Here is a 16240-nt window from a genome sequence, read left to right as displayed (position 1 = left end):
ATTTCTCTTCACTTTGGTGATTGGAGGTGAGTGTTCCCACTCTGACTGTTTCTCATCCTAACTGCTTTCGCACTCTGCATACCTACTAATACAGAGCTCACAGCCAGATTTTCCAATCAGGAAAATAATTTGTTTACAGAATGAGCATTAGAAGCATATGAAGAAAATGCATAGAAGTAATTCAAGTCTACCTAATTGCTTATTTGCCTATGGATCCTGGCATTAAGAAAAAATAAAAAATAAAACCAGGCTAAATAACCAGAGACTCAAACAAAGAAGAAATGGAGATAATTTAAAGAAAAATTAATTAGATTAAAAAGCAAGTCTAACTTGATTCTTAGAGAGTTTTTAAAAAAATATATTATTGAGTAAATTAATGGTAAGAAGCCGTACTGCAGTCCAAAGACAAGTGGTTGGAATATGGTAGCTGCTTCCCAGGAGAAGGATGGACAGTCTCCTCCCTTGAGATTCACTAAATCTGAAAACCTGCTTGAGGGTCAGCTATGGGTTTGTTCTGACTTGACAGCACACAGCAACAACTATGCTAAAGGGGGGAAATCACAGTGGTAATTAAAATGTGGTAATTAACATAAAATAAATATAAAATTGAAGGAAATATTTTTGTATGTAGAGTAGAAAACCTTAGATATAGGAAATAGTACTAAAAAATCTTGTAGAGACTTCAAGGAATACTATCATGACTTTTAGGGAGCTGTGGTGATACGTTCTTGTTATGTGCTGTTGAATCAGAATCGACTCATAGCTGGCCATCCAGTGGTTTTTAAAGGCAGTAAATTGTACAGGAGGAAATTGTCCATCCTTTCCATGAGAAGTGGCTGGAAGACTTGAACTGTGTGCCTTTGGAATTGTAGACAGCTTTCTACCACTAGGAATTGCACTGTTAATCCAATGGCAGCACCTCTTTGACAATTTAAATCCAGCTCTTTACGAGAATATTGGGCAACTGATGTGCTGGCAATGAGAAAATTTTTTATTTCAATATTGACATAATAAGGGTCTCAGGGAGAGAGAAATAGACAATGCAATCTTAGGAAAGTACAAAAGAGAAGATAAATTTTTTTAGGCTTGATATATACTGTTACCTACGGAAGACCATTGTGGAGTCATCGCAATCCGGCGGTGCCCACCCTTCTTTACATTGACACTGCAGCTCATGGTCACACACCTACAAGAGCAGTGACCCAGTTAGTTTCTCTGCCAGACTTACACAAGCCCAAAGACTTATTTGTACATACACATATAAAAATAACCACACCTCTTCCATCTCATTTTATCTTTTCATGAGATACATAAGCTAATTAATAGGAATTTCAGTAATAAATTTTAGGAAAACTGTCATTGAACCACAATACTGAGGGTTAATAAATTTAATATTAATCATTTAATACTGAAAAAAAATATTTACCTCATCACAATTTACTTAAAATTACTGAAGACTCAGAAAATTTAGAGACTCATATTCTAAAAACTTACAGCATGTCCTTTGCATTTAGATGAACAATTGGTAGATTTGTAGGCTCTCTCAATATCCACACATTCTGCATTAATACAAACCTGAAAGGAATGTGAAAAACCAGAAAGTTGACATTAATGTGCAATTTTTCAGTTCTGCGAATTGTTGACTTTTAGGAATTAATCCTTATGTCTTGTTGTTTCTATGTGTCATTGAGTTGCCTTTGACTCATAGTGACCCTTTGTACAATAGCTCAGAACCTGTCCTCTCCTGAGCCAGTCTCACTGACTCTGACAGACCTACCCCACCACCCCAGTTACTATGTCAATCCATTTCATCCAGGGTATTCTTCTTCAGTGCTTTCCCTCCACCCTTCCAAGCATGATATCCTTCTCCAAGGATTGGTTCCTCTTGGCTATGGGCCCATAGTATGTGAAATGGAGTTTCAAAATCCATTCCTCTAAGGATAAACTTGGTTTCACCTTCCCCAGGTTCAAACTGTTAATTCTCTTGACAGCACATAGTATGTTCAATACTCTTCTCCAGGCCCACAACTCAAAGGCATCAATTCTTCTTCTGTCATCCTTAGTCATTGTCCAGTTCTCTGATACATAGCAAGTAATTGTGAAGACCACGACCTGAATAAAGCACAGCTTAGTCCCTAGACTGACTTCATTATACTTTAGCACATTGGAGAGGTCCCTGACAGCAGATTTCCCTAATGCAATTCATGTTTTTATTTTCTGATTGCTTATGCCAAGAGTTTTGATTGGATTGTGGAGCTGAGTAAACTGAGATTGTTAAAAACCTTAATCTCTTCTCCATCTATCATAGTACTGCCAATTGGCTCAGTGCTGAGAATCTTTGTATTCTTGATGTTTAACTTCAATCCATAATGAAGACTACATACAGTCCTTGACCTTCTGCAGCAAATGGTTCAGGACCTCCTCATTTTAGGCAAGGTTGTGTTATTCTGCACAATGTAGGTTGTTGATAAATCTTAAAGCCAAGCCTTCTGAGTGATCTGTTCCACATACAGATTGAAAAGGTGTGGAGACAGGATGCATCCCTGACACACTACTTTGCTGATTTTTAACCATACAGTGTTTGTTTACTCTGTTCTGAGGACTACTTCCTGGTACAAGTTTAAGTTTTACATTAGCACAGTCAAGTATTCTGGGATTCCAATTCTTTTCAAGGTTAACCAAAATTTGTTGTGATCCACACAGTCAAATGGCCTTGTATAGTCAATGAAACACAGACATTCCTTTGGTACTCTTTGCTTTTGATCAAGATGCATATGACATTGGTGATAATGTTTCTAGTGCCTCAGCCTCTTCTTAACTCAGCTTGTAGTTCTGGTGGCTCTGTGTTAATACACTGTTCCGGTTGTTTTTGGATAACCTTCAGTAAGATTTTCTTACGTGTGATATTAGTGATATTGTTTGTTAGTTTCCACTCTCTGTTGGGTCATCTTCTTGTGGAATGGGAGTAGATATGCATCTCTTCCAGTCCATTGGCCAGGTAGTCATCCTTCAGATTTCTTGGCACAATTTGGAAAGCATGTCCAGGGCAATTGCCTCACATATTAGTAGTTACTAATATTATAATGGAATAAGTAATGAAGTAAAGAAGTGAACTGAAGATTTCAAAGAACAGATCAAAAAAGACAAATATGACATTTTTCATGTTTGAATTTTTCATTTTTTTATTGTATGAAATTTGCAAAGATTTGGGCTTCAAAAAGCAAAAAGAAGTAACACAACCCACATGTCTTAAGCTAAAAGAAAAGATGAAAATAAATAAAGTCTTGAATTGGAATATTGAAGGATTTTGATGAGGGGAAAAATCAAATTCCATGATGGAGGAAGCATTAAAAGAAGATGAAAGGAATATAGCACCACTACACCAAAAAAGGATTGTTTAACACTCAATCATTTAAAGATGTAACACATGTTTAAAAACTAATGATGCTTAAGGAAGAAACCCAAACTGTGTTGAAAGCATTAGCTTAAGCCAAACAAAGAAAAATAAGGCTACAGAATTGTCAGAACATTGGTTGTGACAGAACACCATGACTTTGCTCTGGGACAAAGAAATTGAAGACACAGTCAACTAACCAGAAAAGATCTATATTTGTAATAACCATTCCAAAGAAAAATTTTTCCAGAGAACATAGAAAATATTGAACAATATCATTAACATAGCAAGGAAGTAAGCTTCTGTTGAAGAGAATTTGAAAATTATTGGCACAATATATTGATATGGAACTGCCAGAAATTCAAGTTGGATTTGGAAAAGAACATAGTGATATCAGGTAGATTTTGGCTGCAAAAACACAAAAAGATGTTTACTAGACACTTATTGACTATGCAAAGATAATGGGCTATGTATATCATGAACAATTACAGATGACATTGTGATGAATGGAAACTCCAGAACGGTGCATTTTGCTTAGCAGAACTGTGCAAAAGAGCTGTCATTTAAATAGAATAAGGTGATACTGTGTAGCTCAAACTCAGGAAAGATATGTGTTATAATTGTGTTCTATCAACAAATTTATTCCATCTGTGTGTTGAATATATAATCAGAGAAGCTGGACTACGTGGCATAAAAATGAAAGAAATACTCATTAACAATCTGCCATGTGCAGCCTTGTCTTCTGAAAAATGAAGAGAAATTAAAGTTCTTACTGATAAAATCAAAGATTAAAGCTTTCATATGTATTAAATCATAACACAAAGAAAACAAAAATTGTCACAACTAGACCAATAAGCAACATTGCAAATGGAGAAACAATTGAAGGTGTCAGGGATTATATTTTACTTGTATCCACAATCAACACACAGGAAAGTAGAAGTCAAGAAATCACACAACATATAACAAAATACAAATGTCTTTAAAATTCTAAAGTTCAAAGGGGATATCTTAAAGACTTAATATGTGCCTGATTTGATCTATAGTATTTTCAATTGCTTCCTATGTATGTGAAAGTTGGACAATAAACAAGAAAGCCTAAAAAAAAATGATGCTTTTGAATTGCAGTTTTGTCAAAGAATACTGACTATCCCATTGACTTCCAAAAGAACAAATATATCTGTCTTGAAAGAAGTACAGCCAGAGTACTCCTTAGAAGCAAGGATGATGAAACTTCATTTCACTTACTTTGGAAATGGAAGTGGTAGTTTCTGGAAAAGACGATCAGGATTGGAGAAGTAGATGTTCAGTGAAATAGATGAATGACCTTAATGAGAGGTATTGACACAGTGACTTGAAAAATGATCAGAGGTTTTCATTCTATTGTGCACAGTATCACTATGAGTTGGAGCCAACAAAATGTCACCTGACAACAATGACAACAACATGAGAGATAGTCTTTCTTATTATCAAAGTTAATGTGCTGATCCTGGGTAAGTAGCTTCTGCACCTGAGATGGTGAAAATGTTTCACTGTCACTGACTCAGAGGGCTGTGAAGTCCCACTCCAGGTACTTGTGGACCTCATATTCTACAGTGAGGAGAGTGCCTGGAGGCTACACTGCCAATGACCCAGACTTGGAGGATATACATGCTCCTTATGCCTTGAACTTGAGCATCACAATGTCACAGAAGAAGCAGACACATTTAAACACCACACACACACACACACACACACACACACAAACCAAAAAAATCCAAAGTGAGCTGTCACCAAAACATGATCAAAACATAGGGTCAGTGAATCTCCTGAAGAAGGAATGGTTGATAGAACTCTCTGCTAGGGAATTCAAAGGAACAAGGATCAAGTATTTTTTCTAGATTAAAGAAAATACGGAGTATACAAACAAAACTTAATAGGAACTTAAACACACACACACACACACACACACACACAAGACAAATCAGATAAAACCAATGAAGCACTAGAAAGAATAGACAAATAAAAACTAGGAACTTAAAAATAATAAGACAAAAATTTCAGAACCCATCAACATGTTTGAGGGATAGATGAACAGAATTGCAGGGATGGAACACAGAATCAGTGAAACAGAAGACAGAGTGTTCATTCCTCATCTGCTAGACAATGAAAAGCAAAAACAAACAAGAAAGAAAATGAAGAAAGCCTAAGAATAATGTAGGACAATATCAAGAGAAATAACATACTTGTAATTGGATTTCCAGAACAGGAAGAAGAAAAAAAAAGGCACTGAAAATATCACGAAAGAGTCACTAGTAGAAAATTTTTTTTATGTTTCAGAAAAAAAAATAAGAGAATATAAAACCAAGATGATGAGCGAACTCCAAATAGAACAGACCTTGACAGAGAAGCACAAAGATTCAATGCAACCAAATTCATCAGAATCAAAGACAAGGAAAGAATTATGAAAACAACTAGAGAAAAAAATGAGTACTAATATATAAAGAAAAATAAATAAGATTAAGCTTCAATTTGTCAACATAAGCCATATGAGCAAAAAGACAGTAGAAAAGTATGCACCAAATACCAAAGAACACAATTTCCAATCAAAAAGACTATATCCAGCTACGCTGTGTATCAAATATGACAGAGAGATCAGGACATTCCCAGAAAAGCAGAAAATAAGGAACAAAGGAACACTATATGTTTTAAAATCAGGAAGGATGTGCATTAGGGGTGTATCCTTTCTACATATGCATTCAATATGTATGTTGAGCAAATAAGCCATGAAGTGGAACTTGGAAGAAGAATGTGGTATCAGGATTGGAGGAAGACTCATCAATAAACCATGCTATGTAGATGGCACAACTTTGCTGAAAGCGAGGGAGGCCTGAAACACTCATTGCAAGAGAAAAATGTTACAGCCTTCAATACAAATTGCATCTTAATGTCAAGAAGCCAAAGGTCCTTACCACTAAATGAGTGGGCAACATCATAATAGATGGAGAAAGTATTGAAACTATTAATGATTTAATATTTCTTGGATTTACAATCAACACCCTTAGTACTAGCAGTAAGAAGTTAAGGAGACAAATTGATTTGGGCAAGTCTGTTTCAGGGATTTCTTCCAAATGCTAAAGAACAATGCTGTTAGTCTGAAGGCTAAGGTGTACTTGATTCAGGCCATGGTCTTTTCCATCTCTTGCTGTGCATCTGAAAGCTAGTCAATGAATAAGGATAACAGAAAAATTGACGCTTTTGAGTTGTGGTATTGGAGAAGAGTAATGAATAGCCCATGGACTATCAAAAGAACAAACAGATATGCTTTGGAAAAGGTGCCTCTGGAATGCTTCTTGGAGGCAAGGATGGCAAAGCTTTGTTTCTCATACTTTGGACATGTTGTTAGGAGAGACTATTCCTTAGAAAAGGCTATCATACATGTCTACGAGAGACACACTTAAGAAACAAAGATAAATACAGACTAAATATAAAAAAGTGGAAAAAATACAGCAAGAAAATGGCAACTAAAAAAAGAGCAGAAATAATAATAAATATTTGTCCATTTCCTCTAGATTTTCATAATTTTTAGAGTATAGCTTTTAATAAAATTCCACTTAATTGATTCTATTTAATGCCAACCATTTTATTTCGTATTCATATTTCTTGTAATTTTTTTTTTGTTTGCCAGTGGATTGTTGATCTTATTTTTTTCAAAGAACCAACACCTAGTTTTATTGACAGTTTCAATTGTTTCATAAACTTTGAGCAAGTTGCTAAAAGGTACTATTCCTTCGAGGAGACATCATGTTTGAAAAGGTCTGAAAAAGAGAGGAAGACCCTTAATGAGACGTATGGACCCAATAACTGCAGCAGTAGTTTCAAGTGTAGCAGAGATAATGAGAATTATATGGGATAGGGCAGGGTTCAGATCTGCTGTTCATAAGATAACTGTGTGTTATATCTGATGGTACCTAATAATAGCAACTACAAGGAAAACATGATCTAGCAATTGCGAAAACCTAGAGAAAATGAATAAACATTTAGAAACACAAAACCTGCCCAAATTGACGTAGACTGATGTGAAACACCTGAAAACAACCATTACAAAAGAAGAAATTGAACAAAAAACAAAAACGAAATATCTTCCAAATAGGGGAAAAGAATTCTTGGACCAGATGACTTAATCAGGCAAAATTATCAAACATTCAAAGGAGAGCTATCACCAATTCTACATAAATTACTTAAGAAAATTGTAGAAGATGGAATATTTCTAGACTCATTCTATAAAGCAAACATAACTGATATTAAAGTCAGTTAAAACACCACAAAATAGAAAATTTTAGACCAATATCTCTCATAAATATGAAAGAAAAAATCCTTAACAAAATCCAACAACATCGTGACTAAGTGGCATTCATAACATGCATGTAATGATGGTTCAACGTAAAAAAAATATATATCCACATCAACAAAAAAATACTTTAAAAAAACACATAATCATCTCAATTGATGTAGAAAAGGTTTTTGACAAAATTCAACACTCTATCTTAATAAGTACACTCAATAGAATTGAGGGGAATTTTCTCAGCATAATTAATAGCCAAAAGCAAACATCATCCTTAATAGAAAAAGAAACATTCTTCTTGAGAACAGGGTCCAGGCAAGTATGCCCATCATTATCATTCCTATTCAATATTGTATTGGAAGTCCTAGCAAGGATAATAAAAGAAAAGAAGGAAAGATGTGGCATCCAAATTGGCAAAGAGAAGGTAAAAATATATGTAAGTGATATGATAGTATACTTGAAAAATCCTAAAGAATCTGCAAGTAAACTGTTGGACATAGTAAGCCAATTCAGCAAAGTAGCTGGATACAAAGTCAATATATGAAACTCAGTTGGACTTCTCTACAGTAGTAAAGAGAGCATGTTGTTTGTTGTTGTTGTTATGTGCCGTCGAGTCGCCTGCGACTCATAGCGACTCTATGTACAACAGCCCTAAACCCTGCTCTGTCCTGTGCCAATCGCACTGTCTCTGACACTCCCATCCCAATTATCCCAGTCACTGAATCAATCCACCTCATAGAGGGCCTTCCTCTCCTGCGCCGTCCCTCCACCCTCCCAAGCATGATGTCCCTCTCTAAGGACCGGTCTCTCGTCACAACATGTCCAAAGTAAGTTAGACGGAGCCTCAGAATCCTTGCCTCCAAGGAGCCACCCAGTTTAACCTTTTCCAGGACAAATCTATTTGTTTTCCTAGCAGTCCATGGTATTCTCAGTACTCTTCTCCAGCACCACAGCTCAAAGGCATCAGTTCTCCTTCTATCCTCCTTGGTCATTGTCCAACTCTCTGATGCATAACAGGTGATTGCGAAGACCATGGCCTGTATCAGACGCACCTTAGTCTCCAGAGAGACACCACTGCTCTTCAGCACTTTGGCTTATAGAAAAGGAAATAAGAAAAACAATACCAATTACTCATTAACAACCTACAATATTCAGGTGACACAACTTGCTTGCTGAAACTGAAGAAGACCTGAAGCTCTTGCTTCAGAAGGTCAAGGACTGAAGTCTGCACTATAGATTGAAACTCAACATGAAGAAGACAAAGATTCTCACCACTGGGCCTACTGGCTTCACCATATTAGATGGAGAAGAGATTGAGGTTGTTAGCAATTATAACTTGCTTGGATCCACGATCAACACTCTTGACACCAGCAGTCAGGAAATCAAAACACAAATTGCATTGGGAAAATTTCTTGTCATGGACCTCTCCAGAGTACTGCAAAGCAATGAGACTAAGGTGCACCTAATCCAGGCCAACGTCTTCTCAATTACTTGTTTGGCTTCAGAGAGTTGGACAATGACTAAGGATGACAGAAGAAGAATAGATGTCTTCAAGTTGTGGTGCTGGAGAAGAGTCTTGAACATATCCCGGACAGCCAAGAAAACAAATTGATCTGTCTTGGAGAGGGTGAAACCAAGTTACATCCTTGAAGGCTAGGTCTTTGAAGCTCCGTTTCACATACTTTGGGCATGTGGTCAGGAGAGATTGGTACTTGGAGAAGGACATCATGCTTGGAAGGGTGAACGGACAGTGCAGGAAAGGGAGACCCCAGATGAGATGGATTGACACAGTAACTGGGTCGATGGAGGTTTGTGTGTCAGAGTTAGTGAGACTGGCTCAGGACAGGGAAGGGTTCAGAGCTGCTATACTTAGGGTCATTAGGCATCACAGGTGACTCTATCAGTAACATTCTATGACAGGTTTGGAAGCAGGAGTGGCATCCCCTTCCTAAACAACATGCCTCTGGAAACTCTGAACTTTGGTCGATGATTGTAGATGGGCTCCAGGCCTTTTTTTCATAAGGTTGCTATAGTTGTGCTATATTCAAAGGCAATCAACATCAACAACAACTACAAGATTAAATACTTAAGAACAAATCTAACTAGGAACACAAACAACCTATGCAAAGAAAATTACAAAACATTACCACAAGGGAAAAAAAAAAGATACCTAGAGAAATGGAATATACCATGCTCATGTATAGTAAGGCTCTATATTGTGAAAATGACAATTTTACCAAAGCAACCTACAAGTTCAGTGTAATCCCAATACAGACACTGATACCATTCTTCAAAGAGATGGAAAAGGCAATTTCCATTTCCATCCAGAAAGTAAAGAGACACTAAATAAGCAAAGCAATACTAAAAAAAGAAAAACAAGGTTATCAGGATCACACTCCTTTATTTCAAAGCCTACTATGCAAACATAGTGATAAAGATAGTATAATATGGTACAGTGACTGATACCTACATCAGTGGAATAGAACCAAGAACCCAGAAATTAACCCTTTTCCCTATGGGAAATTGATTGTTCACAAGGAATGAAATCAATTAAATAGAAAAACGACAGCCTCTTTAGTAAATGGTGCTAGCAGAATTGGACATTCATCCGCAAAAAAGCTGAGGCAAGATACCCACTTCGTATCATATACCCAATTCAAGGAGAATCAGGGATCTAGGAATAAAATTAAAGACTATAAGTTCAGCAGAGAAAAATTATAAACAACTCTAGAAGCCCTAATCTATAATATCAATGTACTTCCAAGCATAATGAAAAACCTACAACAAGTAGAGGATAGACTAAATGAATGAGACCTTCTAAAATTAAAATCCTATGCACCTTAAAAACTTTTCTAACAGGATAAAAAGGAAGCCCTCAGACTGGAAGGAAATATTTGGCAATGGCATATCTGATAAGGGATTTATCTCAACAAGAGAAAGGCAAATAATCCAACTACAAAATTAGCAAAAAATATTAATAGACCTTTATCAAAGAAGAAAGTCAAAGGGCCAACAAACATGAAAAAAATGTTCAAAATCCCTAGTTACTAGAAAGATGCAAAATAAAATAACAATGAGATATCACCTTACCCATCAATAATAGTAAAGTTCAACAGGATAACAACAACAAATGCTGGCAAGGATGTGGAGCAATCAGAACTCTCATACCCTGTTAGTGGGAATGAAACTTAGAACCATTATTCAAGGCAGTCTGGGGCTTTTTCAAAAAGTTAGAAATAGAAACACCATTTGACTCAGCTGTTCCATTATTGGAAATATACCCTAAAGAAACCAGAGCCATAACACAAACAGATAAATGCACACTCATGTTTATTGCAATATTATTCACAATGGTGAATAGATAGAAACAGTACAAATGTCCATTAACAAACTAATGGATAGAAAAACTCTGGCATACTCACAGAACAGAATATTTTGCATCACTGAAAAGCAGTAAACTTGTAAAACACTGCACAACTTGAAAGTGTCTGGAAGACATTATACTGAGCAAAATATCTCAGTTACAAAAGGTCAAACACTACATAAGATCACAACAATAAGATGAACTCAGAAACGGGAGAAGAGGAAAAGAGAGGACAATGAAGACTACACTGGAATGGGCGAGGAGAAGGACTCTCTGAAAGGAATGGATGATTAGAAATGATATGTCTGATGATTAACAATCTAAAATAAGATGTACATCTTGAGGACACATTGATATCTCTAACATGTGTATTAATGAATGAAAATCCAATCTTTCTGTAAACTTTCACTAAAATCACAATTAAAAAAAAACAAACGTTTAGAGCAAAAACTACAGTTTAAACTTACCTTCTTATTTCCACATTTCGTTCCATTGGCCACCATGCCTATTTCTTGAGTGGTATCTTCCGGAATAAATGTTTTACATTTCAGGAAAGTTACTATACCTCCTTTCCATGGCAAATTATCTGATCCACCTTGACAGAACAACTTCCCACACATGGAATCACTGAAGAAAAATTTGAAGTGTGTTTTTTTTAAATATTTAAATTCCAAGATTTAAGATAAAGGTTTACATAAATACAAACAAGCTCAATGATTATCAGTAGTTTTAGTAAGTGGCATGTCTCTCAACTGTCTTTTAAGCCCAATTTCCTTTTTCCTTTTCAGCAAAAGAATCTCTATATCAGCGCTCAGGGTTGCTCAAGGTATACAAACTTTGTGAGTAAACCAGTATAAAAAAGATATTTAAGAAATTCCCGCATTTCCAAAATTTCAGTACATCTAATTCTGAACAATTGCCTGATTTCTGGTCTATGAGAAGGAAGCCTGCTAAGTGTAACATCCTTAATGTGTACTTTTTATACTTAATGTGTAACTTTATACTTTTTTTATTGGAATGTAATAGCTAGAGCTAAGAAGCTATTATAGACCAAGAATGAATGGGAGTCATCTTTCCTATGAGCTGGAAGATACAAGAAGATATAAAGAAGATCGATTCATAACAGCTGAAGTCATTTCAGAAATAATTTTTTTATCTTGTTTCAGCTGTACGGAAGTGACTTGGGGCAGGGTAATTATATGGTATAATTGTCAATTTTCAGCTAAATCTAATACAAAGCTGAGCCTTCTCGGACATGCCAAAGCATGTTTACATGGAGTTACTGAAGGAGCTATTTATTTGTAGGTACAGATGATCACATTTAGCACCCAAACATTACCTGATTACTACCAGAGTGAATAAATTAAAACCAATGAAACTAAGTAATTTCTTCATGCAGCTTCAAGTATGACACATAGCTGACCCTCTAGTGGGTTCTTAGAAGCAGTAAATCACATGGGAGTTGAGTGGCCATCTTTTTCACAAGAAGCAGGAGCAGCTAGCTGGCAGATTTGAAACAAATGGCCTTGGACTGACAGCACAATTCCTTGTCACTAGGCCACCTGCGATCCTTAGATTGAAAACAGTGTTATGCAATTTTTTTCGGTAAGTGACAGAACCATATTCTTCTTATGCATGCAAATGTTAGTAAAAATATGATTCACAATGGGAGAGAGGAACACTTTGAAAAATGAGGCACTCTCTGCCTCTAGTAACAGAAATTATCTACGAGTATTTAAACTGCTAATCAGGGTGCCTGAGTATGTGTCCACAGTGTGTGTGTGTGTGTGTGTGTGTGTGTGTGAAGGAAAGAATTACCCTATTCCCTTTCTCACTCATTATCTCTGGAGCTATATGTTGCCTTTAACATAGAGCTTTCTTCCTGGTTCAGATATTTGATTTTCTCTAGAGACCATAGGATATGATTATTTTTGGGCCTGGATTTCCTCAGAAGTGATAGTACGCCTAAGAATTATATGTTATTTGCATAATAATAATATAACATAATATATAGAATATAGAATATAGAATTAATATATAATATATAATTTGATGCTCAAGAAAAATTCTGGAAACTGATATATTCAACCATGTGTTCTAAGTAATATGTATAAAATTTGGGGTAGGTAAAAATTATTTAATCCATTAAAATTTTATTTATAATATTACAAAATATGAAATAAACATAGATTGATTTAGTATAATATTCTGTTTTATTGTTCCAGGATCTACTCAAATGAATTTTCAGTTGGGGGGGGGGGCTTCCTTTTAATATAATTCTATGGCAAGTTTAAATAAATTGATATAAACATTGCATTGATTTTTCATACTGGAAAACCCATTGACAATATCTAATTAAGCTTCTACTGTGTTATAGCTCATCTCCAATACTCTTGTCATTTAGTAAAGTTGTTGTTGTTAAGTACTGTCCAGTCAACAAAAGCTCAGCAACACTATGAACAGTGGTGAATCCTGCCCTATCCAGTGCAGTCTACATCATCTCTAACACACTAGACTTTGTGTCATCTGACATTCTCACCTTGAAGGATTTGAAGAGAGAGGCGATTTCTTGTCTTTTTATTCCTAGTTCCCAGCCCACAATGTGGCACACAATAGTCAATTAATGAAATTTTTCAAGTGAAACACGTCCAAATTTGCTTTCTCTTTGCATGGAAGAAATTAGAAGTTGTGGCTAGCAGTGTGCTTGTGCCTTATCTGTGTCTGGGAGATTTAAAGAAATGCACTTACTTTGCTTTACAGGGAATGAGTGTGTCATCCACCTTGCGACAATACCCATATTTTGACCCAATTTCATTCCTGCTGTAACATGACTTATCTGCAACCTCAGTTCCTGGGATTGGTTAGTTAAGGGCATAGGTGAAAAGAAAAAGAGATAAGTTCAATGCTACAAAGGACTTGTAAATTATAAAACCAATGTGTAAACTGCTACTTTGACATAATTTTAATTGATCATTAACAAATAAATTTTTGTTGTTTTGTACCATTGAGTCAGAACCAACACAGAGCTGATCCCCTCTATCAGGTTTTCAGAGGCAGTAAATCACAGGAGAAGAGATTGTCCACCTTTCTCCCATGGAGTCTCGTGTGGATAGAGGGTGGGGTTTGGGGAGGTGCGGGGTGGGGGGATTGTGTACCAATGAGGGAGTTTTTCTTTTGCTTTTCAAGGAGAGGAGCAAAAGGGGAGGGGGGAGGGGTGGGAGAAGGGTGCAACAATGAATGAATGGAATCCCAAAATCTCTGTAGATGTTCATTGAAATGAAAAATAAACAACCTAAATTTAAAAAAAAAAAAACAACAAAAAACTATTTGCCTTTTAGTTGACTACACAGCTCCTTATCACTAAGCCACCAGAGAGATAGTTGAGGTTGAGTATTATTTTTAATATTCTGCTATTGGGTGCTTACTATTAAAATATTTGGACAGTTTACTGAAGCATAAAATTCAAAGGGGAGCTCTGGTGGAAAATCCATAGTGAGTTGTTCTGCTAACCCAAAGGCCGTATTTCTTTACTGAATCAAATCCATCAGCACTTCTCAGGGGTAAGAGGGGCAGCATCCTCACTTTATGATTTACAGCCTTCAAAATCATATTGAAGAGTTGCTATGAATTGGAACTCACTCAATGTCAGTGAGTTTGAAAACTTTGAAAAATTAACCTAAAAATTAAGATTTAGCTAAGAGTACTTCATCTCACATGCAGATATTCAAATGTTATAGTAATTGTGTTATTTCATTTCATGTGTAACCTTTCTTAGAGTCCCACCAGTTAGGCAAACTCGGACTTGAAGAACTCCATAAGATTGAGGAGTGGTGTGGTCTTGGGGAAGTGACTTGTCCTCTTTTGGCTGGTTTTGTCTTTTATAAAATGAGGATAATAGAATGACTCCTACTTTGTGCAGGTATTGGAAGGATTAAATAACTTAATATTTGGGAACCACAGAGAATAGTACCTGGTCACTACTAAGCAATCAATAAAACCCTAGGTCTTATTAATATTATTCTCAGTTTACCACAAATTGAGTATCATATTGATTGTGACAGAATGATGAGATATCACACTTCACAGTTCTAAGGCTTCTATCCCTACTAGCACCCTGAAGATGAACAGAAAATTCCTATAAAACTCAAATGAAGTCTTAAACTACAAACAAAACCTAGTCTAAATTGAAAATAAGAAAAACCCTATGAAAATACTTCATTGGCTAAAAAAATAAATAAAAATGTAAAAAAAGTATTTTATAATTATAATTATGACTTGCAAACTCAGACTATTTTAAATACATTTTATATTGACTTATAAGATAGTATGAACTTTATTAATATTTGTTTATTTGTATATCAGTAACTTTTGCTGATTTCTTATTATAATAATAAAACATAAACACTGAAAAAAGTTTATTTCTAAGCCCCAAGTTAAGTAATTGCTACTAATTTTTCGAGTATTATCATTAATATACTTGTTCTTGTACAGTTAACATTTTTCACTTTACAATCTCTTTCAAATTTCCAAGCATTAAATATGCTGCATCTTAGCTGCAAGAATTTCTTTGCCTGACTATAATTTATTGTATTAATCTTTATTCTTAGATTTTAATATGATTTCCAATACTTCATAATACAATATATTGTTAAGTCTGGATAAAGAGGCCAAAGAGAAGAATAAACAATTCTGAATTCAAATGCTGAAGGCCTTTTCTGCTGCTGATAAGAAGAGCAAATGGCCTTGCCTGCCTGGATGATGTAGTAAGTGGATCATAAATCAGAGTGGAATGTCCCTCCCTAAAGACGCTGCTATAAAAACCCTCTCCAATAAATTCACAGTGTGACTTGCCCATTCTGTATTCTCAGAATTAGGAACTTCACCTGGGAGCTCCTCTATTCCCCCCTTGAATAAAGCTGCCTTAAGCTTTCTCTCATTTTCTCTGATTTTTTCCTTAAGTCTGCTAACTTAACATATATTTCAAAAAAATAGAATGTTATATATATAATTATCTGATTGACTATAAAGAAGTTGCTTGTGTCATCAATGATGTTCTGACACAGATCTTTATTTTATTTTTCTTTCATCTCACTTTTAGCATAAATTAAAGCATCAACTACCATTTAGATAGGAGTAACACTCATTCATTAGTTGCAACCAG

At 35.5% G+C, this 16240-nt stretch overlaps 1 protein-coding gene across 1 annotated transcript in view; it reads right to left on the bottom strand.

Annotated features, from left to right (window-relative positions):
* Positions 1-16240, bottom strand: part of ADAM28 (ADAM metallopeptidase domain 28) — a 116002-nt gene that overhangs the window by 11910 nt on the left and 87852 nt on the right. The window contains exons 15-18 of the mRNA XM_006884912.1: positions 13828-13930; positions 11547-11706; positions 1495-1575; positions 1108-1186 (exon numbers count right to left, since the gene is read on the bottom strand). Coding sequence (XP_006884974.1) covers positions 1108-1186; positions 1495-1575; positions 11547-11706; positions 13828-13930 — 423 coding nt within the window. The remainder of the gene's footprint in view (positions 1-1107; positions 1187-1494; positions 1576-11546; positions 11707-13827; positions 13931-16240) is intronic.

Source organism: Elephantulus edwardii, unplaced genomic scaffold (genome assembly GCF_000299155.1).
Source record: "Elephantulus edwardii isolate Elephantulus edwardi_28Jun2011 unplaced genomic scaffold, EleEdw1.0 scaffold00038, whole genome shotgun sequence".
NCBI lineage: Eukaryota > Metazoa > Chordata > Mammalia > Macroscelidea > Macroscelididae > Elephantulus > Elephantulus edwardii.
Note: the sequence above shows the minus strand (reverse complement) of the source record. Positions and strands in the feature narration are given on the sequence as shown.